A 21,744-nucleotide genomic window follows, 5' to 3' on the forward strand; every position below is an offset into this window, starting at 1 on the left:
CTGTCACAGTTGCAATACTGCCCTTTCCACATATCAAGGCTTGTCCAAGGAAGGAGATTCCTGAGAAAACTTACTGAGTTAGACAAAGAAACCAATGTTGGATAACTAGTATTACTATTTATCTGTGCAACCCATGGCTATTTCTGTCTGTCTGTAAGCTTATATGACAACTAAACCTATAATCAAGGTTCTTCTTTATATATAAAACCTACTAATAACAAGTATAGGTAAAAGTCCTAAAAATTAAATGTCTCAAGTTATTTAAATGAAGCATACCTTAATATTTGTTTTGTTTCCTCTCTTGTTAGGCTGTTTTTGTTGGATCTACTTTTTGGATATAATTCACAAACTACTTACTACATAACAGGGAGCAATGTATGAGCCTGTGGGGAACCAGTATATGGTCTCCAGACCTATATACTCAGAAAACATTTTCTCTGCAGAGAATGAAAAAGTGAGCAGACATCACAAAACCTTTTTGGATCATCTACGTGCATATTTTGGGTAAGTTGTATGTTTTGACAGCATAACTGTGATTTGCATACATGTATTGTGTATAATATCAATGATGAGTCATCGTGCTTATAAATAGTGAGTTAAATGTAAGCACTTCTGTGTCCTTTAGTAAATTCTAAGTGTGGAATTCAATTAAGGGTGAATCCATTTTCCCGTCCGAATCTGCGCAGCCACCGCCACGCTTTACAGCTGCGGGATCTCGCACAAATGTGTTCGCTACCGCATTGGGTAGCAAGCACTTTTGTGGGAATCGGGCATTCGGCCGGACAGGCGAAGCGTGCAGTACAGGCGTTTAAACACAACAGCAATGGCAATTTGCACTCTTCACTCACAATTCAATTCCCCCTAAGAATGAATGCACCTTATACTGCATATGACATTTATATTCAGCATATGTGTAGTCAGCTCACAGTTATGTGACTTGTGTACAGTCACTCGCCTTACAGCATTTTACCTTTATATGGTATATTTTACCTTTATATGGACATAGAGGTAAAATTCTTCATTAAGAAATTCAGAGTAGAAGATGCACTATATATATATATATATATATATATATATATATATATATATAATTTACCCTTGATTAACTCATAAAGTAAGGGAAACATTTAAACATTTAAAAATACATGTTTTTTATTTTCTTTCTGTGTAAGACAATCAGCAATTTTTTTTATGCTTCTTGGTGACTTTTTTCTAAAACTGAGAGTAGAAAAAAGAAGGAGAAAATATCTGATAGGGATAATGATGTATATTATAGGGACTTTATTACTCTCACAATTATACCTATATCATTTAAATAATTATCGGAAGAACATTTAAGCATTGTAAATAAACACTGAGGCAGCAAAAAGTACTGTAGTTCCAGCATTTCAGTGCTTTACTTTACCAGCACTGTCATTAGGGATAACAGAGCTGTAACTAGACTTTTTGGTGCCCTGTGCCAGAGAGAGCATTGGTGCCACCCCCCCCCCCACCATTTTTATATAGGGACATAAGATTCTGCACCTGAAAAAGGGCCACGGCCTCATTGGGAAGGGCCAGGGAAGAGATAGGGGAGGCTAGGAGATGCTCGGGATAAAGAAGTTACAAGTGTGAATGATAATAAACAGGAAAACTGATAGGCCCGAACAGTGCCCCCTGTCCTGCGGTGCCTTGTGCCATGGCACAGGTCGCACTACCCTATTTACGGCACTGAGGGATAATACATTTAAAACACAGCTTACCTTCAATACCCCTCTTCATCATGTAAATGGGACAGCGTATGGTTACAGCTAGATCCCCTTCCGTAGATTGACCCTGACATCATCAGTTACTGTCCAATGTCATTCCCTACCATCCACGTGGGCATAGAGGGGGAATATAATCTTGCGGCGAGTGAAGCAAGACAGTGAGGGGACAACTTTCTTCTTTTGGTGGACAGTACGGGCAGAAAACTGCACTTCTGCCTTTACTTAAATCATTCCAGGTACTTAATCTGAAGGGGAAATATACCTTACCGACAGCGTACCCATGCGAGGGGCGCATCTTGATGACATCATCACAGCAGACGAGGTCAGTAATGAACCTCAGGTGGCTAACCCATCACCATAGAAACCAAAATGCAGGGGAATTATAATAACAAAGACCTTAACTAAAAGAAGAAATAATAGCAATTTAACAAAGGATGCAGTAGACATAGAAAAAGTATATGAAAACATAACAATATATATGCATAAACTATAAAAGGGGTAAATTACAAAAAAAATTATATACTGACTAAACAAAGTCATAATTAGCTCTCCCTTAAAAAAAAGTTATATAGAATATGACATCATCAAAGTTATATCTGAGGTAAAGAATTTCTGAATACACCATAAAAATATATACACATTGCTACATACCCAGAAAATTATCAGAAAGCAGTTTAGGGTCCTAATGAAACAATTTAGTCCTAAATGTTAGTTGAGCCCCTTAAAGACCAAGGTACTTAGCCTGAAGATCCATCTAGTTTCACACTGTAAACGTTGGGCTCTGTTACCACCCTGAATGAAACAAGGCACATGATCTATCATGCGATAACTGAGAGAGACTAAACTTTGGGAGTCCTCACATAAGTGCCTTGAACCTGAGTTTAATGCTGCCCTAATGGCTGACCACCACAGATGGCCTGCCATTGTGCCATTCTTTCTTTAAAAGATATCTCAGTATTTCCAATATATGACAAACAACAGGGACAGATAATTTGCTAGATTACACATTTTGTACAGTATTACATGTGAGCAGATGCCTTACAGTATATAAAAAATCTTACTAGAGTGTGGATGATAAAATGTATCACCCACAAAAAGGTAATGACATGTAGTTCAAGTACATCTGAAGCATCCATTTCTTTTAGACACAAAATGGACAGGCCCTGTTTTGTTTTTCAGATTAATGGCATCAGTTTTGAATTTCTGCCTCTGGTGTAACATTACATCAAATGGGTATTAACAAGTTTAAGTTCAGGTTTTTTTAGATATATTATTAATACAACCATTAACATGGTTATATATATGTTGACTCATGGGAGTAAAGGAGCTGTTTTGTTAAGGAGGGAACCCCTGTCAATACTTAGCACTTTTCATTTAGTTTGTTCAAATAAATTAGGGTGATACCCTCTCTCAAGGAATATTGGTACCATGATGTTTAGTTCTGTAATTCTGCATCCACTGGGTCACTATTAATGTGTTTCACTCGCAGTAATTGTGGGTAAGAAAGTCCAACATGTGAAGATTTCTGATTGAAACTCTCCATCTGCAAAAGATTATTCTGATCAGTATCCTTGGTGAATAAAGAGGTTGCCACAGTTTGACCTTGTCTGGGGATTTAACATTGATACAATTCACCTCTATGTCACTAATGGTAAATGTAAATTTCATTGGCCCTCCCTTTACATTGTGGTGTTCACTTAAATCAATAAATGTTTCTTTAGAATCCTGCCGAATAAATTAGCAGATTATTAATGAAAATATTTTTAGCCACAAGGGGGTCTGCAAAAAATATTTCCTGCTCCATTTCAAACATAAAAATGTTAGCATGCAATGGGGCCGCACTGATTTGCAAGTAAAATTTACCATCATAGAAAAAGACATTTTCAGTAAGAATCATATGTAGTAACTCAAGAGTCAAGACGACATCAGAGCCCTCATATAAAGGATGCTGGGATTAGAACCTCTTCACAACCGTCAATCCCTCTGCATGTGATATATAAGTATATAAACTGCAGATGTCAACACTGCACATCCAAATTTCTTCCAATAATGGTGGCAGATTTTGTAACGTTTTGAGAAGTGTAGCAGTATCCAATAACAAATTGGGGTGATTTTGGCATGGTATATATCAACGGCACCACAGTAAATTCAGATATGAGTGCTTCATGCAATTTCTTAGCTATATTGTTGCTCACAGCATGTTCCAATAAATCAAGGACTTCCTTCTCAAAGGATACAGTATATATACCTCAATAAGCCATGTGATATGAGGACTAGGGATGTGCACCAGACCATTTTTGCCGGATTTGGATTTGGTTCTAATTCGTCGCCCGGCTTTGGATTTGGATTTGCCAAACTGCGGTGACTGGCTTTGGATTTGGATTTTTTTGACAAAAAAAGCTAAAATCACATAAATTGGTCTTTTTTTTCTTCCTAGAGTATTATTAACCTCAATAACATTAATTTCCAGTCATTTGCAGTCAATTTAGACTACCTCACAATTTTAATTATAGTTTTCACCATTATTGGCCAAAGGTTGCAGTGAGCTGACTGGTTACCAAGTGACAGAGCAGCGGCGCAGTGGCACAGACACCACAGTTTAAAGCACATCTATGAAACATTGCCACACGGCAGTGGCAGAAATGAAAGGTAGTGCACCCACCCAGTAAGGCACGGCCAGCAGAGTCACAGTACTTGTATACACAGGTGGCTACGGCCCAAGGAGTCACAGTGCACAATCTTATTCACATAGTGCCCCTGATTCACATTACACCATAAACTAGTGTCTCTTATTTATGTTACGACACACAGTAGTGCCCCTTTTACACAATGCCAATAGTAGTGCCCCTTATACACAAAGCCCACAGTAGTAATGCCCCTTATACAATGCTCACAGTAGTAGTGTCCCTTATACAATACCCACAGCAATAGTGTCCCTTACACAATGCCCCCAGCAGTGGTGTCCCTTACAAAATGCCCTCAGTAGTAGTGCCCCCTATGCAGTGCCACTCAGTAGTATGCCCCATTAGTAGTGCCCTTAGTTGTATTTCCCCAGTAGTATGTCCCTAGTAGTATGCCCCTAGTAGTAGTGCCCCTAGTAGTATGTACCCAGTAGTATACCCCCAGTAGTATGCCCTTAGTAGTATGCTCCTAGTAGTATGCCCCCATTACAAGTGCCCCTAGTAGTTTGCCCCCATTAGAAGTGCCCCCAGCAGTTGTGCCCCTTGTAGTATGCCCCCATTAGAAGTGCCCCCAGTTGTATGCCCCTAGTAGTATGCCCCCATTTCAAGTGCCCCTCGTAGTATGCCCCCATTAGACGTACCCCCAGTAGTATGCCCCCATTTCAAGTGCCCCTCGTAGTATGCCCCCATTAGAAGTGCCCCCAGTAGTTGTGCCCATTGTAGTATGCCCCTATTAGAAGTGCCCCCAGTAGTTGTGCCCCTTGCAGTATGCCCCCATTAGAAGTGCCCCTAGTATTTGTTCCCTAGTAGTATGCCCCCAGTAGTTGTGCCCCAGTAGTAGTGCCCCTTGTAGTATGCCTCCACTAGTAGTGTCCCCAGTAGTATGCCCCCATTACAAGTGCCCCTTGTAGTATGCCCCCATTAGAAGTGCCCCCAGTAGTTGTGCTCCTTGTAGTATGCCCCCATTACAAGTGCCCCTTGTAGTATGCCCCCATTAGACATGCCCCCAGTAGTTGTGCCCCTTGTAGTATGCCCCCATTACAAGTGCCCCCAGTAGCTGTGCCCCTTGTAGTATGCCCCCATTAGAAGTGCCCCCAGTAGTATGCCCCTTGTAGTATGCCCCCATTACAAGTGCCCCCAGTAGCTGTGCCCCCATTAGTTATGCCCCTTGTAGTATGTCCCCATTATAAGTGCCCCCAGTAGTTGTACCCCTTGGGGTATGCCCCCATTACAAGTGCCCCCAGTAGCTGTGCCCCCATTAGTTATGCACCTTGTAGTATGCCCCCATTAGAAGTGCCCCCAGTAGTTGTGCCCCTTGTAGTATGCCCCCATTACAAGTGCCCCCAGCAGTTGTGCCCCCATTAGTTATGCCCCTTGTAGTATGCTCCCATTACAAGTGCCCCCAGTAGTTGTAGTATGGCCCTTGTAGTATGCCCCCAGTAGCGTCGCCTTACACAGAAGAAAAAAAACAAACTTGAATCCCCACTCCTGCTTGTAACCGCAGCCGTCCGCTCCTCTCTGCACTATGGGAGAGACGTCATGACATCTCTCCCATCACCCGCAGCGGGGGACCGGAAGACGGAGCTCATGAGTGAGCTCCAACCAGTTCCCTCCGTGCAGCAGCCAATGAGAGTCTGTGTGACTCATCCCGCTGTCGGATTCTCGTGGGTTTTGGATTCTATAAAAGGTCCCATGATCGCCGCCATTTTTCATTCCAGCTGTGAGTTAGGAGGGAGCTGGGAGCTCAGTTTGTTAGACAGACTGTTATTATAAAAATAAAAAATAATAAAGTACAACTGGCTACTGTGAAGAGAGAGGGAGCTGTTGCTGACGCTGACCATAGGGGCTGGCTGGCTGGCTGTGGTTTTCCATATACAATACATAGGGGCTGGCTGGCTACGGTTGTCCTTGTCCATATAGGGGCTGGCTGTTGTAGTGTCCATAGGGGCTGGCTGTAGTGCTGTGTTGTAAAGAAAACGATAAATGAGCATTAAATAACAATGAGATGTATATATAAAAATATATATATTATTTATTAAACTATAACATAATAATAAATGACTAGATAAAAAAACTAAAACATGACATACATAAATTATTCTAAATACATATACAAACAGTATATATTATAGGTATGATTACCATATATCTGCAATGAAGATTACACTGACCACTGTGCTCCTCTTACAAAACTGTAGAGACTGATTCAACAGTACAGCTGTATAATATCACTTAAATACGGCTAATGACCGCTCCTTAATAATGAGTGATATGACAAACAGGATTTGCCTGAATTTATGCAGGAATATCCAAATAATAGTAGGAGTTTGCCCGAGGATAAATGAAAATTGATCTACTGTAGTGGCACTCCGTGTGACAGTCTCCGTATCTTATATCAACGTCATGTACTGACTCCTGATGATAAAGTGATATACCATGTGTTTATAGCCGTCCCTTCTGGATATCCGACTTTTAGCAGCAACACAGTAAATAATTAGTTATATCGTAACAGTGTTCTGTGTAACAGTCTCTGTATATTTGAAACACTGTATTGGCTCCTGATAGTCGCTTCACATCTCATATGTAATCGGTCATCTCCACTGAATATCAAGCCCTTTATGGATAACTTTAAAGTGTAGTATGTCAAATAACATGGATCAGGTGAATATCCTGCAATTTGGGCAAGATGAGTGACCACCGGCAGTTCATATGTTGTACCATAAGCAGAAACCCGCTTAGATAGGGAGAAATGTGTGAGTACTCACAGCGTGTAGATAAAAATGGGGGCCCCCTTTTTTTTTTAATATTCTCCCTTTCTCCTTATGGCTCGCCGGGTACTGAAGCGTTGTTCCACTCTTCACGCTAAACGTGGAAGCTGGTCCATGCACCACAACGATGTTCTCCGTGGTGCATGCATCAAAGCGTGAGTCTGGATGGAACACTGAATCTGAATGGAGCGCTGGATAATTCAGGTGGTAACAGTGTGTCAGCGTAACAGTGAATAATTGAGCGTCCCGGTTAACGCGTTTCGTCACTGGACATGTGACTTTGTCAAAGGTGGTGAGGAGGTCTCTATGTTTTCCTTATATACCTGCTCAACCAGGTGACGCTTCAACAATCAATTAAAATCAATTAACACACATACTTTATTCTAGTCATTATAGCAACTTGTGTTTACCACGCAATCAAAAAAATAATAATAAATAAAAAATGAAAAAAAATAAAAATAATGAAATAATATATAAAAAAACACATCTCAATAAACCAATAATAAATTAAGATATAACAAATTACCTTAAAGGAATAGAAAGTATATATGGTAAATGACTTATAAATATATTCCAATATGGAATATCACATGTACAGATAAATAAACCATATAATAACTCATATCTACATATAAAGCGATTCTTAGATTGAATGTACAAAAGATGAGAATCGTAATTTCACAAAAAAATCATAATAGAAATATTACATTCAAACCTGTATAAACAAGACGATTATGATCTAATAGATTCTATTATCCGTATATAGGCCCTCATTCAGAGCCGTACGCTCTGAGCAGAGCGCACGCTCTGAATGAGGGCCGGGCTACATTTTCATGGAGCGTCCTCCTGGACGCTCGTATAGCTGTGGGTCACCACCCACAGGCTATACGAGCGTGCTTTGTGATGGCCGCGATGGTCGAGACCATCGCGACCATCGAAATTGAGAGCCGGAGCCTGCGGTTGAGGTTTTCAACCGCAAGCTCCGGAGTGATTTTGGCTCTATCAGAGCCAAAATCACTCCCACTGACATCACTAGTGATGTCAGTGGGCCGGCTTCTGACGGGAGGCGTTCCCGTGGGAACGCCCCCGTCAGGGAGGCACGCCCCCGGCACGCCCACCAAAGGGGGCGTGCTGTCAATCAACATTGACAGCACGCCCCCTTTGATCGGACACAACGAGCGAAGGACTTTCCTTCGCTCGTCGCGTCTGGCGCATGCGCACGACGGAGCTCCCTCCGTCGTGCGCATGCTCAGTGCATAACATCGACCCACTTGCGAGCGGACAGCCGCTCGCGAGTGGGTCTGAATCAGGCCCATAGTGTATTGATAAATGGAAACGGAAAACAACATTCACCTACTCACTAGTGAAAAAGATTAAATATCCCACTATTAATCTCAGCATCTTGAATCAGTAATCAGTAAAATCCTAGGGGGGGGAAGAAAAAATTAATCCAATAACAGGAAAAATATATAATAGTGTGCAATTAATGCACAAACAATAATAAAATAAGGTGATGTAAGACAGTGAGGTGGCGGGAAATATAGACCTCAGGTCCCTCCACATAGAGGGTCCTCCACATCAAGTTCCGCCCTCCCCCAATCTCTAAGACCCTATAACTAATAAATACTCAACCCATCTATACTAAATTCATAAACAAATATATATATACATCTCATTGTTATTTAATGCTCATTTATTGTAGCGAGTTTACTGTAGTACTAGCGCGGAGTATCGTTTTCTTTATATCTATCTTATTTTTGCAAACGTACACAGAGTTTGCTTACTCCGCTGCATTACTTCAGTATTAGATCTCCAATAGGTTTCAGCGCCAGATATCGATAGTTGTACATTTTGTAGTGCTGTGTTGTCCAGGCGGTGCCCTGTCTGCTGTAGAGGTACGCTCATAAAAACATTTTTTACAGAGGGTGCCCTGTCTGCTGTAGGGGTACACTCATACAAATAATTTTTACAAGGGTGCCCTGTCTGCTGTAGGGGTACACTCATACAAATAATTTTTACAAGGGTGCCCTGTCTGCTGTAGGGGTACACACATACAAATATTTTTTACAGGGGGTGCCCTGTCTGCTGTAGGGGTACACTCATGCAAACATTTTTTACAGGGGGTGCCCTGTCTGCTGTCGGGGTACACTCATACAATAATTTTTACAGGGGGTGCCCTGTCTGCTGTAGGGGTACACTCATACAAATACTATTTACAAGGGTGCCCTGTCTGCTGTAGGGGTACACTCATACAAATAATTTTTACAGGGGGTGCCCTGTCTGCTGTAGGGGTGCGCTCATACAAATATTTTTTACAGGGGCTGCCCTGTCTGTTGTAGGGGTACGCTCATACAAATATTTTTTTACAGGGGGTGCCCTGTCTGCTGTATGGGTACGCTCTTACAAATATTTTTTACAGGGGCTGCCATGTCTGCTGTAGGGGTACGCTCATACAAATATTTTTTACAAGGGCTGCCCTGTCTGCTGTATGGGTACGCTCATACAAATAATGTTTACAAGGGTGCCCTGTCTGCTGTAGGGGTACGCTCATTCAAATATTATTTACAGGGGGTGCCCTGTCTGCTGTAGGGGTATGCTCATACAAATATTTTTTACAGGGGGTTCCCTGTCTGCTGTAGCGGTATGCTCATACAAATAATTTTTACAGGGGGTGCCCTGTCTGCTGTAGGGGTACGCTCATACAAATAATGTTTACAAGGGTGCCCTGTCTGCTGTAGCGGTACGCTCATACAAATATTTTTTACAGGAGGTGCCCTGTCTGCTGTAGCGGTACGCTCATACAAATATTTTTTACAGCGGGTTCCCTGTCTGCTGTAGCGGTATGCTCATACAAATAATTTTTACAGGGGGTGCCCTGTCTGCTGAAGGGGTACACTCATGCAAATAATTTTTACAGGGGCTGCCTTGCCTGCTGTAGGGTATGCTCTTACAAATATTTTTTACAGGGGGTGCCGTGTCTGCTGTAGCGGTACACTCAAACAAATATTTTTTACAGGGGCAGCCCTGTCTGCTGTAGGGGTACACTCATACACAAAATTTTTACAAGTGCTGTCCTGTGTGTTGTGGTGTAGGCTGCTGCCCTTCTTACATTTTTACAGGTGCTGTTCTGTGTGGTGCAGGGGTAAGCTGCCCTTCAAAAAAAAAAAAAACCTTTAACAGCGGTTATTCACTCCATAAAATAACAGAGAATAAAATAGGTGAAGATCAAGAACTACTTCCTCCTAGTGCTGAAGTTGCGGCCACTAGTCATGACATAGACGATGAAATGCGATCAACGTCATCTGCTAAGGCCCAATGTCATAATAGAGGGCATGTAAAATCCAGAAAGCCAAAGTTCAGTAAAATGACCTTAAAAAATAAATTTAAATCATCTGAGGAGAAACGTAAACTTGCCAATATGCCATTTATGACACGGAGTGGCAAGGAACGGCTAAGGTCCTTCCTTATGTTCATGACTAGTGGTTCAGCTTCACATGCCGATGGAAGCTCTCCTCCCGCTAGAAAAATGAAACGAGTTAAGCTGGCAAAAGCACAGCAAATAACTGTGTATTCTAAGAAGATATCACAAATCCCCAAGGAGAGTCCAAGTGTGGCGGTGGTTGCGATGCCTGACCTTCCCAACACTGGACAGGAAGAGGTGGCTCCTTCCTCTATTTGCATGCCCTCTGCAAGTGCTGGGAGGAGCACCCACATTCCAGTTGTTGATATTCAAATTGAAGATGTCACTGTTGAAGTACAACAGGATGAGGATATTGGTGTAGTTGGCGCTGAGGAGGAAGTTGACGAGGAGGATTCTGATGGTGATCGGGAGACTGTTGTTGTCCGTGGGATGAAAAAGCCCATCATGGTCATGCCTGGGCAGAAGACCAAACATTCCACCTCTTTGGTCTTTAAATATTTCAGTCCAAATCTGGACAACTACTGTCTTGCCATATGTTGCGTATGTAAAGGTGTAATAAGTAGGGGTAAGGATGTTAACCACCTCGGAACATCCTCCCTTATACGTCACCTGCAACGCATTCATAAAAAGTTACTGCCAAGTTCAGAAACTGTGGCTAAGACAATAAGCACTCCAGGGACACCTATATCCCTTTGTCCTGTTGTATCCAAGTGCATGCAAACCACTCGGTCAACTCCCTCCTTGTCAATTTCCTCCTCAGTCAGGATCAGAAGTAGTCCTGCAGGCCATGTCACTGGCATGACTGACTCTCCTATCCGGGATTCCTCTGGAGAATCCTGCATTGCTATGCCTCCTGCTGCCGCTGCTGCTGCTGTTGCTGCTGGAAGTCGTTCATCATCCCAGAGAGGAAGTTGGAACACCACTACTTCTACTAAACAATTGACCCTCCAACAGTCCTTAGCGAGGAGGATGAAGTACGACAGCAGTCACCCTGAAGCAAAACGTATAACTGAGGCCTTGACTGCTATGTTGGTGTTAGACGTGCGTCCGGTATCTGCCATTAGTGCAGTGGGATTTAAACAATTGATGGAGGTAATGTGTCCCCAGTTCCAAATCCCGTCTAGATTCCACTTCACTAGGCAGGCGATACCGAGACTGTACAGAAATGTCAGAAAAAGTGTCCTCAGTGTCCTGAAAAATGCGGTTGTACCCATTGTCCACTTAACCACGGACATGTGGACAAGTGGAACAGGGCAGACTAAGGACTATATGACTGTGACAGCCCACTGGGTAGATGTATCACCTTACGCAGCAACAACAGCAGCGTCACCAATAGCAGCATCTCAGAAACGCCAGCTCATTCCAAGACAGGCTACGCTGTCTATCACCGGTTTCAGTAAGAGGCACACCGCTGACAACCTCTTAGAGAAACTGAGGGAAATCATCGCCCAATGGCTTACCCCACTCAGACTCTCCTGGGGACTTGTGATATCTGACAACACCACCGGACATTACATCTGGGCAAATTCCAAAACGTCCAATGTTTTGCTCACACAATAAATTTGGTGGTGCATAATTTTCTGAAAAACTACAAGGGCATGCAGGAGACGCTTTGGGTGATCCGAAAAATTTCTGGCCACTTTTGCCATTCAGCCACTGCGTGCCGAAGACTGGAGTGCCAGCAAACACCCTTGAACCTGCCCTGCCATCACCTGAAGCAAGAGGTTGTGACATGGTGGAACTCAACCCTCTATGTGCTTCAGAGGATGGAGGAGCAGCAAAAAGCCATTCAAGCCTATACATCCACCTATGACATAAGCAAAGGAGGGGGTATGCACCTGACTCAAGTGCAGTGGAGAATGATTTCCATGTTGTGCAAGGTTCTCCAGCCCTTCGAACTTGCCACATGTGAAGTCAGTTCAGACACTGCCAGCTTGAGTCAGGTCATTCCCCTACTCAGGCTTTGGCAGAAGCAGCTGGAGAAAGTGAAGGAGGAGCTAAGATGGAGTGATTCCGCTCGGTATGTGGGACTTGTAGATGAAGCCCTTCATTCGCTCTGCCAGGATTCGAGGGTGGTCAATCTGTTGAAATCAGACCACTACATTTTGGCCACCATGCTTGATCCTAGGTTTAAAGCCTATGTGGTGTCTCTATTTATGGTGGACACAAGCCTGCAGAGGTGCAAAGACCTGCTGGTGAAAACACTGTGAGCTGAAGCGGAACGTGACACGGCAACAGCTCCTTCATTATTTTTTCCCGCAACTGCCAGAAAACAACTTAGATATCCTAAGCAACCCACTGGTGGTGATGCAGGGCAGGCAGGACCAAGTTTGGACATCTGGTCTGGACTGAAGGACCTGGCACCAATTTCTGACATGTCTACTGTCACTGCATATGATACTGTCACCATTGACAGAATGGTGGAGAATAATAATGGTGACAGCATCCAAGTAGGCATGTCAGACAGTCCATACCTGTACTGGCAGGAAAAAGAGGCAATTTGGAGGCCCCTGTACAAAGTGGCTCTATTTTACCTAAGTTGCCCCCCCTCCAGTGTGTACTCCAAAAGAGTTTTTAGTGCAGCCGGCAACCTTGTCAGCGAAATGCGTAGGAGGTTGCTTCCACAAAACTTGGAAAAGATGATGAGAGCTTCAAGAACTGAGTTTCTGCTTCTTCCTGCTGAAAAAAGACAACTGTATATATGGACTTCCATTTTAAATATTGTATATGTAATTAGATACGATATTTGATGGCAGGCCAGTATTTATAGTGGCTGCCGGATCTTGGAGTTACATTGTCTGAGGAATCCGCCGACGGGCTTGAGGCGGACAGACGCGTAACAAGAGTGCCCACCTGTGGAAAGGCTAAAGGTTATATGGGCTACCATTCCCTTTGAATGTGGTTCCCTGCTCCATCTAAAAGAAACACATTGACTCATAATTACTACTGATGATTCTGTTACATCTATCATGCAGCACCGTGACTGATACAAGGGATACCATTGGGGTCTAAGTCTCGAGTGAGACGCAAATTCACTACACATGCATTTTGTTTAAAATCCACCGGCAACCCACGCCTGAAAAAACTCCACAGCCTTACTACTATAAGTTTTCACTTGGATTTATTTACAGCTTATACTGCACCCTCGATTGGGACTGCTATACATAGAAAAAAAATATTTACTAACCATACCGATTATTCTTGGGAACTTTGTTTGAGAACTTTTGTCAATAAAAACTTTTTCAAAAAAGGATACAAACTATCCCTCCCAAATGGAGCTACAATCTGATACCTTAATGCTACAAACATCTTAAACCAGACTCCTTTTTTGATGCTTTGCTTTGCTCTGCTGAGCAGAATTGATTGGTGCTATTTAGGAGTTGAGCTATTTACCCATGTAGCATCATATACCGTATATACTCGAGTATAAGCCGACCCGAATATAAGCCGAGGTACCTACTTTTACCTCAAAAAACTAGGAAAACTTATTGACTCGAGTATAAGCCTAGTGTGGGAAATGGCAGCAGCTGGTAGTGCCCCCAGTAGTAATTCCCCCTGGTTGTGCCCCCAGTAGTAATCTCTCCTGGTAGTGCCCCCAGTGGTAATCCCCCCTTTCAGTGCCTCCAGTAGTAATCCCCCCCTGGTAGTAGCCCCAGTGGTAATCCCCCCTTTTAGTGCCCCCTGTAGTAATCCCCCCCTGTAGTAATCCCCCCCTGGTAGTGCCCCCTGTAGTAATCCCCCCCTGGTAGTTCCCCCAGTGGTAATCCCCCCTTTTAGTGCCCCCTGTAGTAATTGCCCCCTGATAATGCCCCCTGTAGTAATCACCCCCTGGTAGTGCCCCCTGTAGTAATTACCCCCTGGTAGTGCCCCCTGTAGTCCCCTCCCCCCTAGTAGAGAGAGACGTGATAAGAATTTAAAAAAAATAAACACTTACCTGAAACTTCCGCTCCTGGTCCCGCCGCTGTCCGCTCCTCCGGCCGCTTTGCATGGGAGAGACGTCGTCATGACGACGTGTCTCCCATCACCCACTGCGGGAGCCGGAAGATGGCTCCCACAGTGGGAGCAGCAGCAGCCGCTGAGAGTCTGACAGACTCTCAGCGGCTGCTGATTACAGCAAACACACAGCTGCCGGCTCCAGCGGCTGTGTGTTTGGCAGTGTGTAGCGCTGACCGAACTCCGTCCGGTCAGCGCTACACTTCACTCGAGTATAAGCCGAGGGGGTACTTTTTCAAAACTCGGCTTATACTCGAGTATATACGGTAACTGTTGGGGTACATGCTGATTTTATCATTACTTTCTTATTGATGTATGTTTTAATTTCTGTTTTTATTTTCAGTTTTATATATATGTTTTTGATATTTTCTATACATGTTATGGTATCTTCATTTGTATATTATATGTGTTATGATTATGTGATGCTTTATTAAAATACACCTTTTAATTGATTAGCGCCCTACATATTCTTATACCCTTGTTTATCTTCTTGTTTTGGGGATCATCCAGTTTTCCCCTACTGTGGAGGGCTAGCTGTCAAATAGGTGGGGCCTATTGGATTTTTCCAAGTGGCAGACCATTGGTATTATTTAGGTATTAGCGCTTGAGATTTTTTTACTGTTATTGGAAGAAATAGCATTGTCACATCTGCTATATAGTAGATAGATTTATAGCTGCTCAACAGCACAGCCGGCGTTGGGATTATGATTTGTCAGGCTTCCAGGGTCGGGATTTGAACCGATGGCTTTTAAGCCATCGGTTATTTCTAGGGGTGTGCACCGGCCACTTTTCGTGTTTTGTGTTTTGGTTTTGGATCTGGATCTTTCTTCGTGTTTTGGATCTGGATTGGTTTTGCCAAAACCACCCTTCCGTGTTTTGGGTTCTGGGTTTTGTGTTTTGGATCTGTATTTTTTTTTTAAAAAGCATAAAAACAGCTAAAATCACAGAATTTGTTGGTTTCTCTGCTCCTATGCTATTATTAACCTCAATAACCTTAATTTCCACTCATTTCCAGTCTATTCTGAACACCTCACACCTCACAATAGTGTTTTCATGTCCAAAAGGTTGCACCGAGGTAGCTGGATGACTATGCTAAGCGACACGAGTGGGCGGCACAAACACGTGACCCATCTAGGAGTGACACTGCAGTGGCAGACAGGATGGCAGTTAGAAAAACTAGGCCCCAAACTGTGCATAATGCAAAGAAAAAAAAGAAGTGCAAGATGGAATTGTCCTTGGGCCCTCCCACCCACCCTTATGTTGTATAAACAGGACATGCACACTTTAACAAATCAATCATTTCAGCGCCAGGGTCTGCCACACAACTGTGGCTGAAATGATTGGTTCGTTTGGGCCCCCACAAAACAAGCTGGCAATTAATGTGTCCCTGCACAAACTGGCTCTACGGAGGCAAGATGTCATCCTCATCCTCCTCATCCACCGATTCCTCACCCTCTTCAGTGTGTACATCCTCATCCTCACAGAGTATTAATTCGTCCCTGCTGGAACCACAGGTCCCTCTGTACGTTCTGGAGGCTGGTCTCCCTGGAAGAGTTGATAATTCATTTTATGAACATCATCTTCTCCACATTTTGTGGAAGCAACCTCCTACGCCTTTCGCTGACAAGGTTCCCGGCTGCACTAAACACTCTTTCGGAGTACACACTGGAGGGGGGGCAACTCAGGTAAAATAGAGCCAGTTTGTACAGGGACCTCCAAATTGCTTCTTTTTCCTGCCAGTACAGGTACGGACTGTCTGACATGCCTACTTGGATGCTGTCACCGATGTAATCCTTTAACAGACAGACGCACGCTTGTCGCTGCTGCTTTGAGGATTCAAGTGCGGCTACAGCCCACACAATTCACAAAGACAGAAAAAAAAAAAGAATATTTTTATTGTTTGTGGAGCACACTTTGAGGGTTACACCACCCTTTAACAGACAGACGCACGCTTGTCGCTGCTGCTTTGAGGATGCAAGTGCGGCTACAGCCCACACAATTCACAAAGACAGAAAAAAGAAGAAGAATATTTTAATTGTTTGTGTAGAACACTTTGAGGTGTCACCACCCTTTAACAGACAGACGCACGCTTGTCGCTGCTGCTTTAAGGATGCAGGTGCGGCTACAGCCCACACATTTCACAAAGACCGAAAAAAAAAAGAACAATATTTTAATTGTTTGTGTAGAACACTTTGAGGTGTCATCACCCTTTAACAGACAGACGCATGCTTGTCGCTGCTGCTTTAAGGATGCAGGTGCGGCTACAGCCCACACAATTCACATAGACAGAAAAAAAAAGAACAATATTTTAATTGTTTCTGTAGCACACTTTGAGGGTGTCACCACCCTTTAACAGACAGACGCACGCTTGTCGCTGCTGCTTTGAGGATGCAAGTGTGGCTACATCGCACACAAGTCACAAACACATTAAAAAAATAGTTTTTTATTTTTTGGAACACTTTGAGAGTTACACCACCCTTTAACAGACAGACGCACGCTTGTCGCTGCTGCTTTAAGGATGCAGGTGCGGCTACAGCCCACACATTTCACAAAGACCGAAAAAAAAAGAACAATATTTTAATTGTTTGTGTAGAACACTTTGAGGGTGTCACCACCCTTTAACAGACAGACGCACGCTTGTCGCTGCTGCTTTAAGGATGCAGGTGCGGCTACAGCCCACACATTTCACAAAGACCAAAAAAAAAAGAACAATATTTTAATTGTTTGTGTAGCACACTTTGAGGGTGTCACCACCCTTTAACAGACAGATGCACGCTTGTCGCTGCTGCTTTAAGGATGCAGGTGCGGCTACAGCCCACACAATTCACAAAGACAGAAAAAAGAACAATATTTTAATTGTTTGTGTAGCACACTTTGAGGGTGTCACCACCCTTTAACAGACAGACGCACGCTTGTCGCTGCTGTTTTAAGGATGCAGGTGCGGCTACAGCCCACACAATTCACAAAGACAGAAAAAAGAACAATATTTTAATTGTTTGTGTAGCACACTTTGAGGGTGTCACCACCCTTTAACAGACAGACGCACGCTTGTCGCTGCTGCTTTAAGGATGCAGGTGTGGCTACAGCCCACACATTTCACAAAGACCAAAAAAAAAAGAACAATATTTTAATTGTTTGTGTAGCACACTTTGAGGGTGTCACCACCCTTTAACAGACAGACGCACGCTTGTCGCTGCTGCTTTGAGGATGCAAGTGTGGCTACATCGCACACAAGTCACAAACACATTAAAAAAATAGTTTTTTATTTTTTGGAACACTTTGAGAGTTACACCACCCTTTAACAGACAGACGCACGCTTGTCGCTGCTGCTTTAAGGATGCAGGTGCGGCTACAGCCCACACATTTCACAAAGACCGAAAAAAAAAGAACAATATTTTAATTGTTTGTGTAGAACACTTTGAGGGTGTCACCACCCTTTAACAGACAGACGCACGCTTGTCGCTGCTGCTTTAAGGATGCAGGTGCGGCTACAGCCCACACATTTCACAAAGACCAAAAAAAAAAGAACAATATTTTAATTGTTTGTGTAGCACACTTTGAGGGTGTCACCACCCTTTAACAGACAGACGCACGCTTGTCGCTGCTGCTTTGAGGATGCAGGTGGAATCTAGACGGGATTTGGAACCGAGGACACACTACCTCCATCAATTGTCTAAATCCCACTGCACTAATGTCGGATACCGGACGCACGTCTAACACCAACATAGCAGTCAAGGCCTCAGTTATACGTTTTGCTTCAGGATGACTGCTGTCGTACTTCATCCTCATCGCTAGGGACTGTTGGAGGGTCAATTGTTTAGTAAAAGTAGTGATGTTCCTACTTCCTCTCTGGGATGATGAACGACTCCCAGCAGCAGCAACAGCACTAGGAGGAAGAGGTTCTTGATCTTTCCCTATTTTATTTTTATCGGAGAAAGTTTGGTCCTCCATTTATGTTATATTGATATATATACGTGTGGCTAAAGCGCACACAAACACAGAAAATATTATTTTATTTTTGCTGGAGAGTAGTGCACTTTGTGGGTTACACCACCCTTTAAGAAATGAGCCAGCCGGCTCTTTACTTATGGGACACAGGCGCACGCTTGGCGCTGCTCCTTTGTTGATGCACGTGCAGCCACAGTGCACACAATTCACAAACACAGAAAATAATTTTTTTTTTGGTTTGGACTGGAGTGTACTTTCGGGGGTTACAGCACCCTTAACGGTCAAGCCAGCCGGCCCTTTACTTATGACACAGGCGCACGCTTGGCACTACTTTGTTGATGCACGTGCGGCTACTGCGCACACAATTCACAAACACAGAAAATATTTTTTTTTTAGGTTTGGACTGGAGTGTACTTTCGGGGGTTACAGCACCCTTAACGGTCAAGCCAGCCGGCCCTTTACTTATGACACAGGCGCACGCTTGGCACTACTTTGTTGATGCACGTGCGGCTACTGCGCACACAATTCACAAACACAGAAAATAATTTTTTTTTGGTTTGGACTGGAGTGTACTTTCGGGGGTTACAGCACCCTTTAACGGTCAAGCCAGCCGGCCCTTTACTTATGACACAGGCGCACGCTTGGCACTACTTTGTTGATGCACGTGCGGCTACTGCGCACACAATTCACAAACACAGAAAATAATTTTTTTTTAGGTTTGGACTGGAGTGTACTTTCGGGGGTTACAGCACCCTTAACGGTCAAGCCAGCCGGCCCTTTACTTATGACACAGGCGCACGCTTGGCACTACTTTGTTGATGCACGTGCGGCTACTGCGCACACAATTCACAAACACAGAAAATAATTTTTTTTTTGGTTTGGACTGGAGTGTACTTTCGGGGGTTACAGCACCCTTAACGGTCAAGCCAGCTGGCCCTTTACTTATGACACAGGCGCACGCTTGGCACTACTTTGTTGATGCACGTGCGGCTACTGCGCACACAATTCACAAACACAGAAAATAATTTTTTTTTTGGTTTGGACTGGAGTGTACTTTCGGGGGTTACAGCACCCTTAACGGTCAAGCCAGCCGGCCCTTTACTTATGACACAGGCGCACGCTTGGCACTACTTTGTTGATGCACGTGCGGCTACTGCGCACACAATTCACAAACACAGAAAATAATTTTTTTTTTGGTTTGGACTGGAGTGTACTTTCGGGGGTTACAGCACCCTTAACGGTCAAGCCAGCCGGCCCTTTACTTATGACACAGGCGCACGCTTGGCACTACTTTGTTGATGCACGTGCGGCTACTGCGCACAAACACAGAAAATAATTTTTTTTTTGTTTTGGACTGGAGTGTACTTTCGGGGGTTACAGCACCCTTAACGGTCAAGCCAGCCGGCCCTTTACTTATGACACAGGCGCACGCTTGGCACTACTTTGTTGATGCACGTGCGGCTACTGCGCACACAATTCACAAGCACAGAAAATAATTTTTTTTTGGTTTGGACTGGAGTGTACTTTCGGGGGTTACAGCACCCTTTAACGGTCAAGCCAGCTGGCCCTTTACTTATGACACAGGCGCACGCTTGGCACTACTTTGTTGATGCACGTGCGGCTACTGCGCACACAATTCACAAACACAGAAAATATATTATTTTTTTAGCACTTGGGGGGAGCACCCCTGATGGACAGAGCACCCCCTGGACAACACTACAGCACTCCTTTAGGACTGGGACACTGCACAGGACTTTGGAGTGGACACAGCCCCTATGGAGAACTGACTGCACAACACAGTCCAGCCAGCCCCTATGGACTTTGAAGTAGTGGACACAGCCCCTATTAACAACAGCAGCACAGCACAACACAGCCAGCCCCTATGGACTTTGAAGTAGTGGACAACAGCAGCACTACACTACACTACACTACACAGCCCTAACTCCCACCCTCCCTCTTCACTGTCCACAGCCGAGTGAGAAAATGGCGCCGACGCGGGTACCTTATATAGGATCCAAAACCCGCGAGACTCGGAAGGCGGAATGATGACGTTTTGCCTCGATTTCAGATCCGAGTCAGGCGGGAAAAGTCGAGCCTGACTCGGATCGGACTCGGATCGGGGGGGCTCGGGGGGGTTCGGATTTCAGAAATCCGAACCCGCTCACCCCTAGTTATTTCATACAAAACCCAAATTAGACATAAGCTTTGTTAGCATTACTTTTAAAATATCCTTTGATGCAGACAAAGGACTGGTTTTTCAAATGCTTTTCAAGTGAATATAATAAGGCTCATGTATTCATGTAAGTAACTGAGACTGCTGTGAAGCTATGGGTCTCCTTATGCACTTGATATAAACGTTCTCAGGTGCTTTAGTACTGAATTAGTGTTGTTGAGCAGAGGTTGGGTATGAAATACCGACGGCTTAAAAGCGAAGGATGAAAATAGAGGTTTACACATTGGCTTTGGCAGGGAGAAGGTCATTGGTGACTTTAGTAAGGGCGGTATCTATGCAGTGGAGGGGACGAAAATGATATTGGCAAAGTCAAGAAATGAAAGAGAAGAGAGAAAAGAGGTGAGATGGAGATAGACAATCCCCTCAAGGAGCTTGGAGGTAAAATGGAGGAGAGAGAAGGGGCGGTAATTTGAGAGAGAGAGAGAGAGAGAGAGAGAGAGAGAGAGAGAGAGAGAGAGAGTCAAGGTCAAGTAAGATTTTCTAAAAACAGGGTGAAACAAGTTCATGTTTGAGGAAAGAGGGGACAGTGCCAGATGAGAGGGGTAGGTTGAAGAGTGTGTCAAGAGAAGGAGTGAAGGAGGTGTGAGGTAATACTGTCCAAGAGGAAGGTGATGGTGTGAGTTGATAAGAGGAGGGCGTGGACTTCATCCCCAGTGATGGGGGAGAAGGAAGATAAGGTGGGAGCTTTGGTAGGGAGGGGGAGGTAAAGGTGCAGGGTGGAGGGCTGAGATGTAGTTGCAGATGGTACCAATCTTGGCATGAAGTAGGTGGAAAAAAGGGCAGAGAGGGAGGAAGGAAGGAGAGAGGTGGGAGTATGGAGGAGGGAGTTGATGGTGGCAAAGACACTGCAAGGATTGGTGGATTGTGATGAAATAACAAACTCGAAGTATGACTGCTTAGTATGGGTAAGGACAGAGCTGTTTCTATATACACTGATCAGTCTAATATTAGA

General features: G+C 44.0%; 1 protein-coding gene across 1 annotated transcript in view; it reads left to right on the top strand.

Moving 5' to 3' along the window:
• Positions 1–373: 373 nt before the first annotated feature.
• LOC148515264 (chloride anion exchanger-like) overlaps positions 374–21,744 on the top strand; it is a 75,321-nt gene continuing 53,950 nt past the window's right edge. Inside the window, exon 1 of the mRNA XM_088480253.1 lies at positions 374–504. Within this exon, the coding sequence (XP_088336379.1) occupies positions 374–504 (131 nt within the window). The remainder of the gene's footprint in view (positions 505–21,744) is intronic.

The sequence above is a fragment of the Taudactylus pleione genome, unplaced genomic scaffold (assembly GCF_031769625.1).
Source record: "Taudactylus pleione unplaced genomic scaffold, aTauple2 ptg000251l, whole genome shotgun sequence".
NCBI lineage: Eukaryota > Metazoa > Chordata > Amphibia > Anura > Myobatrachidae > Taudactylus > Taudactylus pleione.